Source organism: Dromiciops gliroides, chromosome 3, assembly GCF_019393635.1.
Source record: "Dromiciops gliroides isolate mDroGli1 chromosome 3, mDroGli1.pri, whole genome shotgun sequence".
In the NCBI taxonomy this organism is placed as follows: Eukaryota; Metazoa; Chordata; class Mammalia; order Microbiotheria; family Microbiotheriidae; genus Dromiciops; species Dromiciops gliroides.
Genome location: NC_057863.1, coordinates 188,699,190 through 188,722,130, shown reverse-complemented (window position 1 = coordinate 188,722,130; position 22,941 = coordinate 188,699,190). Strand labels below are relative to the sequence as shown.

Sequence of the window (22,941 nt, the reverse complement as noted above, 5' to 3'; positions counted from 1 at the left end):
CTCTCTCTCCACTCCAGGCATTTTTCTGTGACTATGCCATGTACCTGGAACACTCTTCCTCCTCCACTCCAACAACTGACCTCTTTGGCTTCCCTTAAGTCTTACCTAAAATCCTACCTTCTACAGGAAGCCTGCCCTAATCCTTCTTAATTCCAGTACTTCCACGATTTTAATTGCTTCCTATTTATCTTATGAATAGCTTGCTTTGTATTTATCTGTTTGCCTGCTGTCTCTCTCATTGGATTTTTAGCTCATTGAGGGCTGGGACTATTTTTTGCTTCTTTTTGTATCCCTAGTGCTTAGCACAGTGCCTGGTACATAATAGGTGCTTAATAAAGGTTAATTGAATGGATCTAGGAGCAGAGAATGTTTTTCATTTTCTTTATATCCTCAGGCCGGCTAACAGTGCTTTGCACATAGTAGGAACTTAATAAACGCATTCTGATTTAGACTAAAATTATCCTGTCATACTATTATTTACCTTTTGCTACATATATCCTTGGTCCCCTAAGGAGTTTATAAGATTTTCAAAATCAGGGACTTTTAGAAACTTTTTTGTACCTTCTACAGGCCTACCATACTGCCATATAATAACAAATGCTCAACAAAAACTTGTTAAATGAATCATGAATAAATCCCTGACATCAGATTATTTTCTTGTCATATATTTCTTCTTAGATATTGAACATACAGATAAAAATGGCAACAAAAAGCATGCTGATTTTTTTAAATTTTCTGTTTGTTTAGATTCTAGAAGAAAATAAATATATAGTATTATATAGTTCCTATTTTACAAATAGGATAAACCAAGGTTGCAAAGTTGTATTCCAAACTCTTGGGAAATGCAAACTCAGTGGTGTCAGTGGTATGACAAGGCAGTCAGAAAAGCTAATTCAGTCTTGAGTAGCATTCAAATAAGCAGGGTGTCCAAAATATGGGGGTGATAATCCTGCTGTACTCTAATGAACCAAAGGGACAGGATTTCTCTCCCTGCCTCTCTGTCTCTCTCTCTTTCTGTCTCTGTCTCTCTGTCTGACTGTCTGTCTGCCTGTCTTTTTGTCTGTCTGTCTGTCTTGACATGCAGCCCCCACTGAGCAAACCTGCTTAAAGATATGCCTGGTATGTCTTCCAAATCGTTGAGGCTGTGTCCTCATTTGAAAATACTGTCTATAATACTGAAGAGGAAAAAGTTAAGATTTCAGAGCAATCTAAGAAGACCTGTTGAAACTGATGCAAACTGGGAGAACAATGCATATAATAACAATTGTTTAAAGACAAACAACTTTGAAAGACAAAAATTCTGATCAAATCAACTACAATTCCATATTTCATGATGAAGCATCATACCCACCTCCTGATAGAAAAAGCAATGGAATCAGGGTGAAGGTATATATAATATGTGTATATTAAAATATGTATCTATTTCCCTTTTTACCTCCTTCACCCCCCTCATTAAAACAGAAAGAAAAAAAAGTCCTCGTAACAAATATGCATAGTCAAGCAAAACAAATTCCTACATTGGCCATGCCATACACACATGCATACATAGTATATATTGGCCTATTTTCATTGATAGAAGGCATTTATATTGGGTATGGCCAAAGAAGGAATTTATTTGCTTGACTAGACATATTATAGAGGTTTTGATTTTCTTTCTGTTTTAATGTAGGGGGCAGAGGATATGGGAGGGAAAGAAGGTGAATTTTCATTAACTGAAAAATAAAACAAAATAAACTGATTTTCAGACTTAAAAAAGGAGAAAGTCAAAACAAAGACCTATGTATGTTGGAAATTAGTCCTAAAAATGCATGTAAATCTCCTGAACTATTTACCAGAGCCCCGAATCCTCATCAAAGAGCTTGTCAAGGGAATTTCTGATCAGATAAGATTTGAATTAGGTGGCCTTTGAGGCCCCTTTTAACTAAGATTCTATAACTTTGAGAAAACCAACTCTGTTCTTAACAAACTCCTCCCTACAGTCACTACTTCCACTTCTACCTTTTCGTAAAAAAGTGGCTTTCTCTGAGAATACCACACACACCTGAATCTTTCCATGATTGCTTCTCCAAATCTCCTTAACAGGGCTAGTCATGACCTCAGACACTGTGTGTCATTGTGTGACCCTGGGCAAATCACTTATCCCTATTTGCCTCAGTTTCCTCATCTATCAAATGAGTTAGAGAAAGAAATTATAAACCACTCCAGTATCTTTGCCAAGAAAAACCCCAAATGAAGAATAGGACACAACTGAAAATTACTTAACAGGATCAGGAACAGATATAGGCCTGCTCTTTGATTTCCAGAGCTGCTTTTAGCCATTCATCTATTACCTTTCCTCCTTTGTGATCTGTGGTAGCTCTACATGTCACCCTCTCCCTATCCTTGGTATAGTCATCTATTGACCTCTAGGTCATTCCCTTCAGATTCTCACAATCTTTTGCACTGGTCCTCCCCCTCCCCTGTACCCATGGTGTTCTTCTTATTATAATCCTCAGGGACTTTGGTATTCATATCAACAATTCCTCTAACATCATAGCCACTCAGTTACTCAAACTCTTCATTCAGTGATCTCTTTCCTCCCACTTCAGGAACACATGGCAACACACACAAGGTTATAACTTAGAACTTCAGGCTGCCAGGGAACTGAGCCAGAGGTAGCTAGATGGCACAGTAGATGGACTTGACTTCAAATCCAACCTCAGACATTTACTAGCTATGTGGCCCTGGGCAAGTCACTCAACCTTTATCTGTCTCACTTTATAAAATGGGGATAATAATAGTATCCATCCTCCAGGGTTGCCATGAGCAGCAAATGCCCGTAGCATGATGCCTGGCACATGGTAGGCATGCTTAATAAATGCTTGTTCCCTTCCTCTTTCTCCTTTTCCAGATCTCAGAGTTCAGAACTGTACTCTCTGAATCACATCCCCTCTATTTCCTTCTTTCATTTCCATTCCTTCAACATACTCTTCAAACTCATCATCACTGCCAGTCCCTTGACCCCTATTTCTTCTCCCCATTCATCTCATTTACTTACACACAGCCTCATAGCCTGTCCTGACCCCACGATCTGCTACTGAATAATTCATTAACTGCTACCCTAAAATTCCTCACTGCCAGGACCTTCTGTCATTACTGATCTGTTAATCCTCAGACTTGGGTAACAGCCACTGTCTGTTTTCTCCTCTCTTATTCCAGGCATCCAGAGAAAGTAAAAAATTGAGATGATTTCACTGGCTGTAAATTTAGAGTGTATAACCTTAGTGAAGCCCTTACTGTTGCTTAGCAATTCTTTTGTCTGTTCTTACTGGTTCTTTTTCCTATTCACCATAGTAACTGTTCCAAACCTTGTTCATCTCTCCTCCAGCCTCCCAACTATAACCCCATTTCTATGAGTGTTCACAGTAGATGATGTCTCTTCACTGATAAATCAGCTCAATTTTTTACTTTTTCTGGATGTTATCAGGCTTCAAGTCAGTTTTGGGCTAAAGGACTTCTAAAGATTTCTTCCAACTGTGAATGACTTAACTATTCTCAGCAACATAATGATTCTAGACAATCCCAGAGGACTAATGATGAAGCATACTATCCACCTCCAAAGAAAGAACTGATATTGATTGAACATAGGCTGAAACATGCTATTTTTTACTTTCTTTCATTTTTTTCTTTTATTCCTTTTCTTATACAAAATGACTAATTTGGTAATGTTTTATATAATTAAAAAATATTTCTTTTAGTTCTGATTTTGTGGTTTCATATTCAATCAATTGGCAAGTTATTGATTCTACCTTTCAAATCCATCCCCTCCTGTGATAATCATTCTAGGAATGAATCCCTTTTAGATTGGATTAGATTAGAATGACCTCTTCCAATGGAATTCTTACCCATTCTTAGAAGCCCATATCAAATATTACCTCCTCTAGTAAGTCTTCCCTGAAAAGAAGACACTGGGAGCAATGGCACTGGTAGAATATTTAGCCTCTTCCCCACCTCGAGCACCATGTAGCACTTTGCGAAGACTCAGTGATAGTTATTTGTGTATATGCCATATCCTCCTAGGGGAATGCAAGATCCATGAGGACACTGTTAAGGCTTTATCTAATATTAAAATCATTCCCAATCACCTGTCACAGGACTGTGCACACACAAGATGATTAATAAACATTAAATCATTGAACTGAATTAGAGTTAACTGTCAGATTTTCGAGTAAGCCATATTATCTCCAACATCTGGTTTCAAGCTCAGGCTTAATTTAAATCCAATTGAAACTTTATAATTTTTTTTTCTTTTCCTTGTCTACAAGCATTTTATTGCCTTCACATCAGGAAGGGACCTTAAAAATAAATAATTCCAACCTCCTCATTTTGTAGCTATGGAAACTAAGGCCCCCAAAGGTTTTGTTTTGCATAAGGTCCTACAGCTTTAAAAAAAAATGGTAGAGCTGGGATTTGAACCTCATTCCTCTGACTCAAATAGAATGCAAATTCCTTAGGTTCAGAGATATGTTTTTGTTTTTGTTTTTGCTTCTAAATCCCCAGCACTTATGGTAGCACAATGCCTGACACATAGCGATACTCAATCATTTCTTATTGAATTGAATCAGCTTGACTACAGATTCAGAACTCTTTTCATATACCATGCTGGAATCCTTGTTGGATTGAAGGTGGGGAGATACAAGAAAGAATACTAGATAGATCCTTTGTGCATTTTCCTCCTAGTATTAGTTGTACTGAGCATTCTTATGAGTTGGGAGAAACTTGAGTACTGAGCATTCTTATGAGTTGGGAGAAACTTCAGAAGCTATCCAATTCCACTTGTATGGTGAAAATAAATCCTTTTTATCACATTACCTTGAAGACCTCCAGTGAGGAGAAACCCATCCCATCCATTTCACTTTTCTATGGCTCTAATTGTTAGAATTTTCTCTATTATAATTGAACCCAGATGTGTCTCTGCAATTTTTCCACATTGTTTCCAGTTTTTCCCTCAGGAACCACCTTCCATATGATAACTCCTCAGACAGTTGAAAGAGGGTATCATGCCTTGTGTCCTGACTTTTCTCTTCTTCAAGATAAGCATTCTCAGTCTCTCAAAAAGATTCTTGAATAGTGTCCTGGTCACTCTTTTTCTGGACATGCTTGTATGAACACGATTTCTGCTAAAATATAATATCTAAAACCTAATCTTATACTCCAGCAATGGTCTGACCAAGTCAGAATACAATAGAACAGGAGTCATTGTCCAACTGATAAATGGTCACGGGATATAAGGAGGCAGTTTTCAATGAAGAAGTCAAAACAATTTATAGTAATATGAAAAATGCTCTAAATCATTATTGATTAGAGAAATGCAAATGAAAACAACCTTGAGATATCATTCTATACCTTTTAGGTTGGCTAAAATGATTGAATAGGAAAGCAACAAATATTGAAGGGGATGTGGGAAAATTGGGACACTAATTCATTGTTGATGGAATTGTGAACTGATCCATCCATTTTGGAGAGCAATCTAGAATTATGTCCAAAGAATTATTAAACTACTTATACCCTTCAACCCAGCAATGCCACTGTTTCCCAAGGTGATCAAGGAAAAAGGAAAAAGAAGCTATGTGTTCTAAACTATTTAAAGCAGTTCTCTAAGTGGTGACAAAGAACTGGAAATTACGGGGATGTCCATTAATTGGGGAATGGCTGAACTAGTAGTTGATTGTGATTGTGACTGTGCTATAAGAAATGATGAGTTTGATGATCTTAGAAAAACATTAATAGACTTGCAATGAAATGAGCAGAACCAAAAGAATGTTGTATATGGTAACAACAATATTGTTTTAAAAACAACTTTGAACAACTAAGCCATTTTGACTATTGCAAATACCCAAATTGACTACAAAAAGAACTATGATGGAAGATGATATCTACATGCAGAGAAAGAACTGATAAATAGATGTATAGAATGATTATATATATGTAATATATATACTTACATACATACACATACACATATTTTGTCTAATGGTTGCCATCTCTAAGGTGGGGGAAAGGAAAGAAAAAAAAAGAAATTTACATCATAACTTTGTTACATATTTAAAAGGAATAGCAAGTTGTACATAATAGATTTGCAGTTTAATGTGCAATCATCTTTTTCACTATACTATGTTATGGAGATGTTTGTTTTATTCCATAAATTAAAAATAAAATAAAATTTTAAGAAAAGAACTTTGTTCTGGGATTGCTAGTCTCCTTCCTTCCTTGCACATGCCTCTTAAAAATTACTGTGTATATGTTTTACATTTATTTTTCTGTGTACATAAAATCTAATCCTACTAATAGAATGTAAACTTGAGGGAAAACATTGTTTTATTTTTACCCTTGTACACTTTAGCACCTAACACACTGCCTTGTCATATACAGTATTAAATATTTAAATGCTTATTGAATGAATGGAAACAATATCTATCTCTGTTTTCTCCTAGGTTTTCATCTCTATCACAAGCTTCCAGGTCTTATGCCAGAGAGTTGCCTTCTGATCATTGTTGGTGCTCTTGTGGGGGGTATCATCTTTGGCACCGATCACAAATCTCCACCTGTAATGGATTCAAGCATCTATTTCCTGTACCTCCTTCCACCCATCGTCCTTGAAGGGGGCTACTTCATGCCCACCCGGCCCTTTTTTGAGAACATCGGCTCCATCCTATGGTGGTCAGGGATGGGGGCCCTTTTGAATGCCTTTGGCATTGGCCTCTCCCTCTACCTGATATGCCAGGTCAAGGCTTTTGGCCTCAGTGATGTCAACTTGCTTCAGAATCTGCTCTTTGGGAGCATGATCTCTGCCGTGGACCCCGTGGCAGTGCTGGCAGTATTTGAGGAGGCTCATGTGAATGAACAGCTATACATGATGATCTTTGGGGAGGCCCTGCTCAATGATGGGATAAGTGTGGTAAGTTGCAGGGGACGGTAAAATTGAGTGAGGGGTATCCCTAGGACTAATTGAAATAGTATACTTCTGATTGACCAGTATGGGAAGCATGACAGGTTTCAGATTCAATGGTGTATATGATAGATTATGGTGACTTTAATTAGTATCTGCATTACTTGCTTAATAGCTTACTAATTCTACTTGTCATTTGGTAGACTAATCACTTCTTTAAAAAAATAACAGAGGGACATAACAATTAGTTCTGTAGTTAAATTCAATTTTCCACTTAGCATGCAGAAATCGTTGCTAAGGGCTCTTCTGGGTTTTCACACTGTGGAAGAAGCAATAGTTAAAGGGTTTTTCCTCCTGTTTTATCTTTCTTGGTTCCAAAAGAATTGAGTTAAATGAATATTACTTTGATGGGAGAAGACTGGGGAGTAGGTTGTTGTTGTTGTTGTTGTTTTTTAATAATAGCTTTTAAATCACTCCCAATTGGGTGACTAACATGGAATCGATACAAGTGTAGGTTTGGGGTTTTTTGGTTTTGTTTTTTAATGAGAGACAAACTAATGTTGGGGAAAGAACACTGGATAAGGAGCAAAAGATCCTGGGTTAAAATTCTGGTTCTGATATGCTCTACTAGTATGGCCTTGATCAAGTCACCTAACTAGGCCTCAATTTATTCTATTTATAAAGTTAGATTAGATGATCTCTTAGGTCCCTTCTAGCTCTAAATCCTATAATCCTACATTAACTATTCTTAGGTAAAGAAGAGGGAAGTTAGTGGAGAGGCCAAGTCAATGCAATTAATTTATGGTCCAAATTCTACTCCAGAACTTGGAGTCATCTAGAAAGGCCAACATTATCTAACTTGACCAGTGAGTAAAACCCTCCAATAATTATGTAGGAGTGGCTGAAATGCTACTGGCAAACATTGTGATGCCATCATTTGCTTTTTTGTTTTTGTTTTTGTAATCTCTGGTATTCTTCAGACGACAATTATATAGGATGAAATGGTATGAAGGCATTCTGAACTGCATTGGTGGCAGGAGTCACTGAAGAATTCATAGACTCACCAAAATATCCGTGGTATATTTATGTTCCTGTAACATGTGCAATTTATAGTGTTCATATGCAACCACTTGAGCATGAGCTCTTTTTCCACACATTCTGTTATTATTCATTTCATCTGTTCTTAGTGGGTGACCAAAGCTATTTGGGAACTACTTTACAAACACATTTTTGTTCTTAAATTCTTTCAGAAGCTCTGTTTGTCCATTGCCCAATACATCTAGATCTCTTGTGGTTAATCTCAGTTATTTCACTGGAAATGGATTTACTTTTTATTAGTTTGGCAGTACCTAAGAGATAGAGTGGTTCAGTGGAAATAGAACAAGCCTAGGAGTCATAAATATTGGGAGCTATTCCTAGCTCTTGCCACTAAGGATCTATGTGACCTTGGACACATGATGAAAGTTCTTTAGACTTTGGTTCCTGTCTGTAAAATGAGGTAGCTAAGGGTGGTGGCAGAAGCCTGCAATCCCTAACACTACAGAGGCTGAGGCTACAGCAGTGGCTCAAGATAATTAGATATCCAAACTGGTACCCATCTGACACCAATATTGTCAGTTTCTAGTAGAAGAGACCTACTCAAGGATGGCAAATTGGCTCAGGTTGGAAATAGAGCAGGTCAAAGCTTCTGTGCTAATTGACACTGGAATCAGGTGCTTGAGTGACCATTGTACTTACAGCTAGGTGAGATATAAAGACCCACTCTGAAAGAAAGGAAGGAAGGGAAAGAGGGAGGAAGGAAGAAACAAAGAAGAAAGAGGGAGGGAGAAAAGGAAGGAAGGGAAGAAAGGAGGAAATGGGGAAAGAGGGTGTGAGAGAGAGGAAGGAAGGGAAAGGAAAGAAAGAGAACAATAAAATAAAGGAAGGAAGAAAGGAAAAAGAAAATTATGTGGATGGATTAGAAACCTTTAAGGACTTCTAAAAATCAGTAAATATGTTCTATTGGAATAAAAAATAGGTCTCAGTGTCATTAAGTATTGCCTAGATATCTATTTTTGGTTTTTTGGTTTTTTGCGGGGCAATGAAGGTTAAGTGACTTGCCCAGGGTCACATAAATAGTAGCTGTTAAGTGTCTGAGGCCGGATTTGAACTCAGGTCCTCCTGAATCCAGGGCTGGTGCTTAATCCACTGCACCACCTACCTACCCCCTCTTTTCTTTAAAAAAAAAAAAAAGTTGACATATTTCAGTTTTCTATCATCTATATCTTTGCCCCCTCTTCTACCTAGTAAGCCATCCTTTGTTACAAAGAATAAAAAGGAAAAAAAAAAGGTCTCATATCAACTGAGCCTAACAGTAGGTACAATTTTCCACACCCATAGAGCTCCACCTCTGCCAAAATGGAGGAGGCACTATTTTATCTGCCTGGCCCAAAGCAAGTACTTACTAAGTGCTTTATCTTTTGGAGAGTTGCATTTCAGTGCTTCAAGGTTCTGCAGTTACACTGGTGTGGCCACCCCACCCCTGACAATGCAGATATAAAAACTTTTTTTTTTTGTGAGGCAATTGGGGCTAAGTGACTTGCCCAGGGTCACACAGCTAGTAAGTGTTAAGTGTCTGAGACTGGATTTGAACTCAGGTACTCCTGACTCCAGGGCCGGTGCTCTATCCACTGCGCCACCTAGCTGCCCTGATGGAAACTTCTTAATGACTTAATTGGTCAAATTCAAGTTTCTGTGACTGAAAAATTCATCAACCCTAGGCGAACTTGATGGTTAGCCTTTCTAATACTAGCTTAGCTGGTCCCCAAACAATAAATATACTCTCCCCCACCAGGCCCAATTAGAAATTTTTTCTCACTCTTCAAGGTCTGGCAGGGTTTGTGGTCCCTGGCAAAATGTTTGAGACCTCAGGGATACTTCCATGACCCAGTAAGGCCTAGAACTTGAGTAGAGCTTAGAGATATATTTTTAAAAATCAGGTAATAACTTTAAAGTTATACTAATTCACAGAACTGATTTGTATCTATGGTATCCAACCACAGTTTTATGGTGCCTTTTATGGAGTCACTGATACATTATCTCTGTGGTAAATTTACAGAACAGAAACCATTAATTGCCACTCCTATTACTCTGACTAACCAAAACCAAACAGACTCCCAGAATCAGGCTTAGAATACAGCTTGTGGTCAGGGCTAAATCAAACCTTTCATTTGTATTTTAAAAGTCCACATGCTAAAGAGGCATATCTATTAAGGCAAAGGGCCTTTTTGAGTATCAAAGGAACTGCTTTTGCTCTTTTGGCTGGAATAGAAAAAGCAAAAGCCATTGAAAAGGCAGTGCATTGCCATTTGGGGATGATAAATGGGGCAACTATGTAGGCTTTCTCAAAACCACTGAAGCAGAACAAAGGAACCTTTACCAACCTAGGCAGGGCATTTGATGGCTCGAGGCAAGGTCTGGAAATTCATGGGCTCAAGAAATGAAAAGGACTATCCTTGCCCTTAGTCCCTGAAGGCCAAATATGTTATATTTCACCCTTCTTCCAGGGTACTCAAGACCGGTACCATTTTGCATTCTTCCAATTTCAGGATCCCCCAGTTTCATTTAGTGACAATCAGGTTAATTTTGCAAAGGAATATTTACTACAAAATACAGAACAAACCTACACACATCCTCCTCACCTCCTGACCCAGGGACATAATGACCCTTTACACCCACCTCTGGGGGAACTCGATAGCATGGTGCCACTGAGTTCCACATGCAAAGCCCCACTGGATATATCCCAGCATTCTGGCTTCTCCAGTCTTCTCTTCTGGATTGGAAGCAACATCCAGCCTTAGGATCCTTCTTCCAAAATCACCATAACTTAAGCATCCATGTCCAGTGACTTCATCACCTGTGCCTATAACTGAAAAGGCTAAATGAGATAGAGCAAAATCCCATACCTGATTCTCATGACCATAGGGCCTAAGGAGAGAGGGAAGATAGCCATTCCCCCCAATCTGGCTCAGTACATGGTGTGTAAGTTTCAGATGAACAGGATCTTCATCACTTGGATGCTGTCAGAAAAAAGAGTGAGACTATTTGAGGCTGTTGGTTTTAAAGATATAGCCTGTTCTGGCTACACAAACAGTGGAAAGAGGCTACTCTCATCCATGAGATAGAGAAATAGAATCGGTTGTCTTCTCCCAGAATCAGGTTCATGTCATTTTCCTCATGGTTGCCTTCATCTCAGATGATCTGTGCATGCACAGAAATGTTTCATTATAAATAAATCTGGTCCGAGCCTCTTGTTTTAGCATTAAAGAGGCGGAGGCTTAAAAGGCTTCTTAGAATCATAGACTTAGAGTTGGAAGGAACCTCAGAGGTCTTCTAACTCTTCCCACCACTCCTTAAACTTTTTTTAAAAAATAAATAAATAATCTGAGGCTCAGAAAGTGACTTGTCTGAGACTGTGTCTATGACACAGCTAATAGGTTTCAGAGTTGGTATTTGAATCTGGATCCTTTCTTTCCAAATCCAGTAATCTTTTCACTGTTTTTTTTAAAAATTCTATGGTTACTGCTGTCATATATATATATATATATATATATATATATATATATATATATTGTACCAGCTTTGGCAATAAACATATTATTATTTTATTAATATAATATATACCAGTAAAGAATTAACCGCATGGCAGTTAACATGAGCAGGAGAAAATCCCCAGATCTATACTGTCTCTCAGAGAGACAACACATGTTCTCAAGGAGAGTTTAGAAGCCCTACAAAACCTACACAGTCCCAAGAGGAAGAGTGACACTAATAGGGCAAGACCCTGGTGTGACCAAGAGTTTTATCCTCTTTTGATAGAGGTGGGTCTTTATACATTGAGCAAAACTAATTGGTTAGCATCATTCAATTCCATTGATTGACATGACTTGGGAGTGGTCTAAATTAAATGAACTCCACAGATGACATCAAGGAAGAACTTGCAAAAGACCCTGAGTCAAGGGCAAAGGAGATGTCCAGTATCTAGGTGTGGTTAGATCCCATCAGTCCTTCACTGAGCTGGACAAAAGAATCAATTTCCATTTCTTTTGTTCCCTTGGGTTCATCCCAGGCAAGAGCTGAACTTTCTGGAGTAGGGAGAGGGGGCAGGAGGTAAGGACTGAAACTGATCTCTGGATTGCCCCAAGAAATACTTTTTGTTGTTTTTTTTTTTTCCCCAGGGCAATGAGACTTAAGTGACTTGCCCAGGGTCACACAGCTAATAAGTGTCAAGTATTTGAGGCTGAACCCAGGTCCTCCTGAATCCAGGGCCAGTGCTTTATCCACTGTGCCACCTAGCTGCTCCCAAGAAGTCCACTCACATCACCATACATTTGAAATTTATTTCCCCTCTTTGTTACGATACAACATAGGCTTTGAACCTTTATCTGACTGTAAGACATGTTACTTGATTCTGTCTGGATCCTTGATTTTATTTGACTATGTGACTTGATTTAACCCCAAATAAATACTTAAATGTCACACAGAACAGAATATCCTGGCATTAAAATGTGTTGTTCAGTTATGGTTTTTTTTTTCAATTGTGTCTGACTCTTTGTGACCTTATTTGGGGTTTTCTTCACAAGATTCTGGAGTAGCTTGCCATTTCCTTCTACAATTCATTTTACAGGTGAGGAACTGACAACAACAGGGTTAAGTGACTTTCCCAGGGTCACACAGCTAGTAAGTTTCTGAGGCCAGATTTGAACTCAGGAAGATGAGTCTTCCTGACTTCACGCTCCACACTCTATCCATTCTGCCACCTGACTGTCCTATAGCATTAAAATTATGTACATTTAGAAACAATATATGTTAAAAAGTGTTTCTTGTTGTGCTTTATTTCTCTATCTCTACTCCCATTTCATTGTACCTTTGACCTGGGTCTACCTTTCCTACCTCTAATCTTAACTCTGCCTTTACTTCCCTTTGTGGTTTCTTCTCACTGTAGGGATACTCAGGATCCAGGGGTTTTTTATACAATATGAAAAATGAGAAAAGCAAGGCCATTCTAACATGTTGATGTACTGCAAACTCCTCATTATTCAGGGATTGATTACTCAGGAACCTCACATCTCCTCTTCTACCCTCCAGCAGCCTACTTCTCTATCATTACAGAGTACATTAGTGCTTCCATCACAGGAAAGGGATCAGAAGTGAAGCTTAAATCATGGCAAATACTTATTAATTAATAGGCTTGTTTCAAGACTGGGTGTATATATGGGTGCTGTGAGGTGGGTAGGATTTAAAACTAATAAATAAAGTAGACTTTGTGGATTATCTGTAAATTTCAGATATCACTGATAAATTATAGTCCTCTCCTAACTATAATTGAAATTCATAGGATCAACAATTTAGAGTTAGAAAGACCTTAGAAATCACTAAGTATTAACCTACTCTCTCATTTTACAGATGAGGAGACTGAAGCACAACAGATGGGACTGGGACACAGTCCAGGGACTGGGCCTGGAGTCAGGAAGACCTGAATTCAAATCCAGTGCTATGTAACCTTGAACAAGTCACTTAACTTCTGTCTGTCTCAGTTTCCTCAACTATAAAATAGAAATGATAATGGCCCTTACCTGCTAGGATTAGTGTGAAGATCAAATAATATAATATTTGTAAAGTACTTAGCACAGTACTTGGTAGGTGCTTGTTTTTTTCCTTCTTTCCAGGATCATATAGCTAATAAATATCTAAAGTAGAATTGAAACCCAGACTTTCCTTATTCCAGATCCAGCTTACTCTCCATAATGTGAGAGGTGTCAAACATGCATATAAGACCCACAGCATTCCCTAGGGCCACTATTAAAATGTAATTGGGAACCCTTAAACAAAATAAATAAAAATATAATTAAACATAGATGACATTACATTTTAAATGATTAGTATCTCTGCCATTGACTCATGACTCCACCATTTTGTATTCCTCCAATGTTACGGGTTCCTCAGTTCTATTAAGTGACAACAATCAGATTAATTTTACAAAGAAATATTTATTTCAAGGTACAGAAAGAACAAACCTACACACATTTCCCCCCATCACCTAGGGGTATAAATAACCCTTTACACCTCCTCAGTCTCTGAGGAGTAGAGGGATGGAGCATTAATTGGTGGCACTACATAGCATGGTACTATGAAGTTCAAAGTGCTTCCACACTGGGCTTGTATACATATCTCAGCATTCTGGCTTCTCCAATCTTCTCTTCTGGTTGGATGCAACATTCAGCCTAGAAACCTGCCTCCAAGGTCACCATGGCTTGAGCATGCAGGTCCAGGGATTATAACTGAAAAAGCCAAATGAGTTTGATGCCCCAGTTCTACCCCATATGACTTCTTAAGTTTGCCGTGGTGGATGATTCACTGTGGTACATGGCTCAAGAGATGCCTTAGCTACATTTGCTGCTGATCAATTGATCAGTCAACAATTAAATACCTAGTTATAGCAGCCACTATGATGGGCACCAGAGATAGAAAGGCAAATGCTATCTATTCTTCATAGAATGTTGGAGATTATCCAACCAGTCCTCATTTCAAAGATGAGGGAATTGGAGCCTAGAGAAATGAAGTGACTGGCATGCAGTTACATAGCTAGTAAATGGCAGAGTCAGAATTAGAATCTAAAACTCGTGATTCTTAATTTACTGCCTACAGCATGTTCACCATGCTGCCTCCTTAGCTCTTAGGAAGAGACATCTACTTCCTTCTGTAGTGTCCACCTGGGCACTGTTGGTAGGTAACAGATTTTTTAAATACTGGACAATTTTGCTTACATCCAGCCAAGCATTTATATATTTATATCACTTGGCTCTGGCAACAGTTATCCAACAGAAACTAGCATTGCTTCTGGAAAGGGTATTCCACTCACCATCCCTGTGGCTTCCCAAACCAAAATATGATGCCCAGGCCCCTGTATTTATTTTCTACTGCATTAGAACATAAGCTTCCTGAAGGCAGGCACAACCTTACTTTTGTATTTGTATCAGTAGCACTCAGTGCTTGGAACTTAGTAAATATTTACAAGTGATATTCATTCATTTGATACTGTGTAGCCTTGCTTATATCTAGATAGGTTTTATAATATTCATATCTTTGGATCATTTTTTGTAAACAAACTACAAGGGAACTTCTACAACTTCATCACAGTTATAGTCTAATCACTGAAATTATGTGTGCTGGATAAGTCTCTATGCATAAATCACTGGATGGACACTGGACCTGGAGTAAATCCTTAATTCAAATTTACCTCAGATACTTACTAGCTTTGTGATACTGGGAATGTCACTAAACCTCTGTCTGCCTCAGTTTTCTCATCTGTAAAATAAGGATAATATAGTATTTACCTCTCAGAGTTGTTGTGGTAATAAATGCTAGTTATTGTTATTTTTATTATTATGTGTCAGGATGCATCAGGGTGTTTTCCTTGTAAATCAGACCTGTCCTGTGCTGGAAAAAAGTCCTAAAACACCAGTATAGATCAGTAGATTTGGGAAAAGACCATGGAGATGATCTGATTCTATACCCTTACATTGCAGATGAGAGTACTGAGTCCTAGATGAAAGAGGTTATTTGTCCCACATTGAGTTAATCTCTGATCTAACCAAATTTGTGCCTGTGTAAATTATACCTGGTAATCCATTTGGCTATAGAAGGTTGTACAGATAGAGCATTTTGGGGAGGATCATCATTTGAAGTTAAGGGCACATCAAAACATAACAAAATCTTGGAAGAGAATCCTCCCCCATCATCTCTCCAGGATTTTCAATCCATTTTCAATATAGTTACAGGAATATGAGAAGTAATGCCTGTAGAAATGTTGGAGCAGGCATTAATTTTTAGGTAACCCACAAGAATGTGTTATCTTTGGCCTGTGCATGACCCATGTAATATGTCAGTCTTCGCTAAATAGGAATGAATCAATGAATGAAAAAGCAGTTACTAAGCAATCATTATGTGCAAAGCACTAGAGAAAAAAGTAGAAAAAAGAAGACAGTCTCTGCTATCAAGGAGCTCATTGGGGGAGATAGCACATATAAGAGGATTCAGAGGCAAGTTGTTTGGAAAGCCTGTAGAACCAAAGGGGGCTATGGGAAAGTTGATGGCAAGACCAGTCATGATGGTGTGAATGCCAATATGAGATTTTCACATTCATTTTTCACTGAATTTTTTTATCCTCCTTCCCTTTTATTCCATCTCCTTTGGTAGAGGAAAGAGTTCATTGCTTCAGTTGTTACTTTTCTGCTACAGATTCTTAAATCAATATTTCTATGTTTGACCTTTTGCCTGTCATCTCGGTGGTACAAGGGATAAATCATTGGGCCTAGAGTCAGGAAGACCTGAGTTTACATCCATTCTCAGACACTTACTAGTTGTGTGACTGGGCAAATCATTTAACCCTGTTTGCCTCCATTTCCTCATTTGTAAAATGAGCTGAAGAAGGAAAAACCAAATCACTCCAGCATCTTTGCCAAGAAAACTCCAGAATTGTACATGACTGAAAATGACTGAACAACAAAAATAACAACTTCCTAACTCTAGGCCCAGTGCTCTATCCACTGTGCCATCTGGTTCCTCATAAGCACACACACACATATACACATATATACATATACACACACATATTATGCATACCTATATACACATCTATGTATGTTGTGTGTGTGCATATATATATATATATATACACACACACACACATATATTTTATATTTCATCATTTCATCAAACTCAACCTATTCAAAGCTATGTTCATCTGTGTCCCTTCTGGAAAGAGCTTCCTCCCCAACTTTATCTTGTCCACAGTGCCTGGGCTAGAAAACTTGAAGTCATCTTTGATTCAGGAAACATTGTATAGTAAAAAAAAAAAGAAGAAGAAGAAGAAAAGGCTGAATTTAGATTCAGAATTGGGTTCAAATCCCAGCCTTTCAATTTACTTCTTGGGCAAGTCATTCCTATAGTTTGATTGGTATAGCACTAAATAAATAAATTAACTTAGGTAGGATTGTCATTTTTTATTATATAGGTAGGCCAATTGCTTGGCCTACCCATGAACAATTAATATTTTTCTGATTGTTTAGATCTGACTTTATTTGTCTGAAAAGTGTTTTGTAGTTCTGGTCATATAGCTCCTGGGTTTGTCTTGGCAGGTAGACTCCCAAGTATTTTATATTGACCACAGTTATTTTAAATGGAATTTCTCTTTCTATCTGTTGTTGCTAGACTTTGTTGGCAATATATAGAAATGCTGATGATTTATGTGGGTTTACCTGCAACTTTGCTAAAGTTGTAAATAATTTCAAGTAGCTTTTTAGTTGATTCTCTAGGATTTTCTAAGTATAACATCATATCACCTGCAAAGAGTGATAGTTTTGTTTCCTCATTGCCTATTCTGATTCCTTTATTTTCTTTTTCTTCTCTATAGCTAATATTTCTGGTACAACATTAAATAATAGAGGTGATAATGGGCATCTTTGGTCTAGTCATTTCACTTTAAAAATATTTCATCCTCATTGCTACCCACCAATTGTAATCTGGGTTCCATATTTTCTCACACCTGCTTTCCTTCAATAGCCTTCCAGGCCCCCTTTCTTCTACCATCCTTTACCTTCTCCAATACATGTTAAAACACTTTGATGACACTTTATTTTCTCTAAAACACTTGCTTTCTACTGAACAATCATGTCTTTAGAACACCTGTGAGGAAATATGTAACCTACAGTTGGACAGAGAGATGATGGACACAAGGTACAGAAAAAGTAATATATTTTTAGACATAGTCACTGATTGATTTTGTTTGATGAGGGTTTTTCTCCCTTCTTTCAAATTGAAGGTTGGGAGTGGAGTGAAACAGATTAGCAATAGTGATACCCTCCCCCCAACCGCCCACCCCCCAAAAAAGAAAACTATTGAAATATTCTTTGTTTATTTTTTTTTTAGTGAGGCAATTGGGGTTAAGTGACTTGCCCAGGGTCACACAGCTAGTAAGTGTTAAGTGTCTGAGGCCAGATTTGAACTCAGGTACTCCTGACTCCAGGGCTGGTGCTCTATCCACTGCGCCACCCAGCCGCCCCCAAAATATTCTTTAAAATATACAAAGTATCATTGGAGGAATTTCAGAAGGAAGCACAAACAAGCATGACAATTTTGGATGTAGCATGTAGAACATATATATTTTTTCATTTTTAAAAAGGGAGCTGTGTGAAATAGATTCATGGTTTCATAAGGAATCCTTTTGGGGCAGCTAGGAGGCACAGTGGATAGAGCACCGGCCTTGGAGTCAGGAGTACCTGAGTTCAAATCCAGTCTCAGACACTTAACACTTACTAGCTGTGTGACCCTGGGCAAGTCACTTAACCCCAATTGCCTCACTATAAAAAAAAAAAGGAATCCTTTTTATGTTCTATGTGTACAGAAATGCCTTTTTTCATTGTTTAGGTTCAGAATGAAAACAAATAAATAAAATACTGATTTCATCCTATCAATCTCCTATTTAAAAATCCTAGGATTTAGAGCTCAAAGATACTTTTAAATCATCTAGTATAACCTCTTCATTTTGAAGATAAGGATATGAAGCCAGAGAGTTGAGGTAACCATCAAGGGAGTTAGCAGAATTTAAACTCAGTTACTCTGACTCTAGACCCAATGTTCTCATCACTGGGGCTTACATGTCAAATTCCCCTCAGTGGTTTTTAAGGCCCTCTATTATTAAATAGTAAGGACATATAACTTTATATATCTATATAATTTAAATATATTATATGTATAATATAGATAAATTTAAGAGACAACCTTTATATATACACACATACATAAAAATTATATATATTATACATATATGTACATATACATATATATGTACATTTTCCGATTGTTTAGATCTGACTTTATTTGTCTGAAAAGTGTTTTGTAGTTCTGGTCATATAGTTCCTGGGTTTGTCTAGAATTTTCTAAGTATAACATCATATCACCTGCAAAGAGTGATAGTTTTGTTTCCTCATTGCCTATTCTAATTTCTTTATTTTCTTTTTCTTCTCTTAGTGCTATAGCTAATATTTCTGGTACAACATTAAATAATAGAGGTGATAATGGGCATCTTTGGGCACACACATGTATATATGTATATATATGTATTGAAAAATAATTATTAGGTAGAAAAATTAGTCTGAAAAATTTTATATAATTGGACATATGAAAAATTATAGGTTTAGAAAAATTATAATTGGGCCGTAAATCCTGCCACGGTCGCCATTCAAATGTAAAAATATTTTTACTGACTAGCCTAATTTGGGGGACTAAAGCTGACTGGTGGACTAATCTGGGGACTTTTGACTATTTGGCTATCTGACTGCTGTAAACTCAATGTGGGATATTTCTTTCCACTGCTCTCTTTGGAACTTCTTGAATACAATAGGGGATTTAGCCGCGAGAGGCCTTAGGGCACTCAGGTCCTTTATTCTAACTCCTAGCCCCTTTCACTTTGTAAATCCCCCTGCTTCTAACTTTCCTCTCCTTACTGCCACCGCTGAACCCCTGTGTTTCTCTCTCACCAATCTTCCGTCTGTCTGCTCCGTCAGTCTGCCCTTCGGCCTCTCTTTTCGCCGCTCCTCGTCCTTCTCGTCTTCTCCTGCGTCCTTGTAGCCCCATCTCTAGTCTACCGCGCTCCAACCTTTCTAATCTCGTCAGCAGCAGCTTGACCTCTTCTCCCCCTCTAATCTTGTTAGCCGCACCCCTTGTTATCTAACTCCCAGGTCTATATATACCTTTTCTTCTCTCCACTCAAATCTCGGGGCTTCCTTCGCCCCCACAGACCAAGCTAATCCGCTAGCCAGGGCTGCGGCTGTTCTATCCGGGATCTTTCGGATAGCTCCGCTCAGGTCGGAGGGGGCTGGGGGCTTTTTTCCCCCAGCTGTCTGACCTGGCAGTCTTGTACAGCCCACTGGGCTTTTGAGCTCAGCTGAAGCAGAGGGGGGAGGGGCACCAGTACCTCCCACACAGTAGAGACCCTGAGGGCCTAAGGCTTTCTAATCTCAGCCCAAAGGTAGGGTCCCTAAATCAAAATAAATTTCCACAGTATTTATATATGAAACTTTATATATATAAACTTCATATATAACTCTATATAACTACATAACTATAACTATATCTAATACATAAAACTTTAAATAGTTTCCTAGTACATACCTTTCATTTATTCAGGTTGGTCTCCTTACTGTCTGTTTTTCACATATTTGTTCTTTGCATTGCCCATGGCTTTCCTAACTTTTTGGAATGCATTTGCTCCTGCCCCTCCTTCAAAATTCAATTTTTTTCCCCTACAAAATGTAGCTCATCTCTTCAGTGAATTATTCTCAGGTTATTACAGCCCACACTGAGCTCTCCCTTCTCTGAATTCCAGTTCTACTTTGTGAAGAAAAGGCCCAGGCAGTTTCCAAACAAAAGGCTCTCTGCCTATTTTTACCTCTGAGTAACTAACTGTCTGGTAGTTTCACTGTAGGGGGAGGGAGACTCCAAAGATTATGTTGGGCCCATGATTTTTTGTCTTTCCTCTTTTTCTTTTGCTTCTTCCTCTTCCTTCTCCCCTATAGAATTGTCTTTTTAGAGATAGTGGGCAGAGGAAGAAGGAGAAGGATTTTTAAACAAAACTTCAATTCCTCACAATAGCCCTGTGAAGTGATAATTTGGAGAAATCAGTTCATATAGCATTGTCCCTAGGGAAGCAGAGAAGTCTCTCGGACACAGAGAGTAGGGTCATCTTTTTTTTTTTTTTTTAGTGAGGCAATTGGGGTTAAGTGACTTGCCCAGGGTCACACAGCTAGTAAGTGTTAAGTGTCTGAGGACAGATTTGAACTCAGGTCCTCCTGACTCCAGGGCCAGTGCTCTATCCACTGCACCACCTAGCTGCCCTGAGTAGGGTCATTTTACCCAGGGCAACAAGGAGGTCAAGTTGCTTTTAGTGCAGCCCATATTGTGAATTGTTTCTAGTCATTTTCATTTAGAAACTTTGGGGATCACCTCTTAAAAGTAGATAGGAGATCTCAGTCTAATTCATGAGTAGGCAGAGTTCCAAGGTGGAGAAGAATGCCTGAAAGAAGGCAAGGGTGGATATAGCATCAGTAGCAGCTCCTGGAAGAAACAAGGAAACCCTTTGGGGAAGAAAAGCTTCCTCCATTAAAAATGGTCAGGAGATTTTCCATGGATGTATGTCAAATCACTATAAGCATACACACAGGCACATACATGATATGACATTTTAAAATTGAAATATTTGTACTTTTTTTAAACTTTGAGGACATAAATTAATGTGTATTTTAATTATGCATCTAGGAGAGGTGTTCTGCACCTAGAGTCTATGGATTTAAAGATAAATAACTATATGCCAATATAATTTATTTCCTTTGTAATCCTATTTATTTTATTTTATGTATTTAAAAGTATTATTCTGAAAAGGGGTCCATAGGTTTCATTAGATTGACAAAGGGACCCATCACGTTCACACACACACACACACACACACACACACACACACACTCTCGGTTCTGAACCTCTATCTTAGAGCAAGTCGAAGAGGCTATCTATTCATTTTACAAACGAGGGAACTGAGGCCCAGGATGTGTACCATTGTGCCTTGTGATTTGACATGTCCTTGAATACAGTGAAACCACTCACTGCATTAGATTGTTTAACTTCCATCTCTTGAGTTAGTAGAATTCTTTTGCTATCCACATAATCAGTGAAAGGAAACAATGAATATAGAAATATGTTACTTCCTGGAGCAATTATACACAATTGGAGAAAGATTTTCTTCATGTTGTCTGAGAAGCTACTGTGACCTACAGGAGCCTACACAAAATGTCTTCAGTTCCTTTCTAAATCCAAGCAGTACCAGACTTGTGATTAATAAACAGTCATTCCTTCTCTGTTGTCTTCAGTCACCCCCTCTTCAGCTCAGCTCATTGCATGGCACCCACTTCATTACCCTGCTATCATCCCCACACATCCAACCTGACCAATCTGTTTTGCATTGATTCAGTTCTTGGCAAAAATAGCCCTCTTGGAAATACATCCGTGACGATAGTTTCCTTATCTGTAAAATGAATTGGTCGGGCTAAATGATCTTTCAAGTACCTTCTGACTTTTAAGAATGCTGTCGTTGTCCATCTATAACATACCTAAGATTATGGGCTGCTTAGGTCCGGAGTAATTATCTCCAGTGCTTTTTAGCCCCCATGGTACTTGTAGGCTATTGTGTGAGAATTTCCCAGAGGTTTGCTTTTGTATACTAATATTAGTTCATGAGATCATGTATCAAGAACTGGAATGGACCTTAAACCCTGATTTTACAAATGAGGAAACAGAGGCCCAAGGAAGTCCGATGACATGCCCAGGTTCTTTTAGGGGACAAGTATCAGAGATGCTTTTAGACAAAGAAAGAGGATCTGAATCCAATTTTCAATTTTAGAGCCAGTGTTCTTTTCCTTGCACTATGCAGCCCTCTACACAGTTGGCAGACTCCATTTAGTTTCTCCAAGCATTAGTATATAAAATAAACTGAAAAGGCCTGAATAATGCATCCCTGCTTCCTTCCATTCATGCCATTTGGTATGTGAGATGCCACGGATTCTGATGTAAGAATGTGGGACTTTACAACCTGTTGTTATGCTGGTAAATGTTTAACAACCAACTTTTTCTTGGAGGGGGTGGGGGGGGGATGATATGCTGGACACACTTTTAAATTTAAGTTGTATTATCAACATTTTCCATCTTTTTCTCTTTTTAAAAAAATAAACATTTGTTTTGAGTTCCAAATTCTATTGCTCCTTCCCTCTCTACCCCCTTCCTGAGCTAGGAAACAATCAGATATAGGTTATATGTGTGCAATTATGTAAAAAAAAAATCATTTTGTCTAAAAAAAACTTAAGAGAAAAAAGGAAAGGAAAGGAAAGGAAAGGAAAGGAAAGGAAAGGAAAGGAAAGGAAAGGAAA

At 38.2% G+C, this 22,941-nt stretch overlaps 1 protein-coding gene across 1 annotated transcript in view; it reads left to right on the top strand.

Moving 5' to 3' along the window:
- SLC9A4 (solute carrier family 9 member A4) overlaps positions 1–22,941 on the top strand; it is an 83,615-nt gene that overhangs the window by 9,253 nt on the left and 51,421 nt on the right. The window contains exon 2 of the mRNA XM_043997013.1: positions 6,474–6,937. Within this exon, the coding sequence (XP_043852948.1) occupies positions 6,474–6,937 (464 nt within the window). The remainder of the gene's footprint in view (positions 1–6,473; positions 6,938–22,941) is intronic.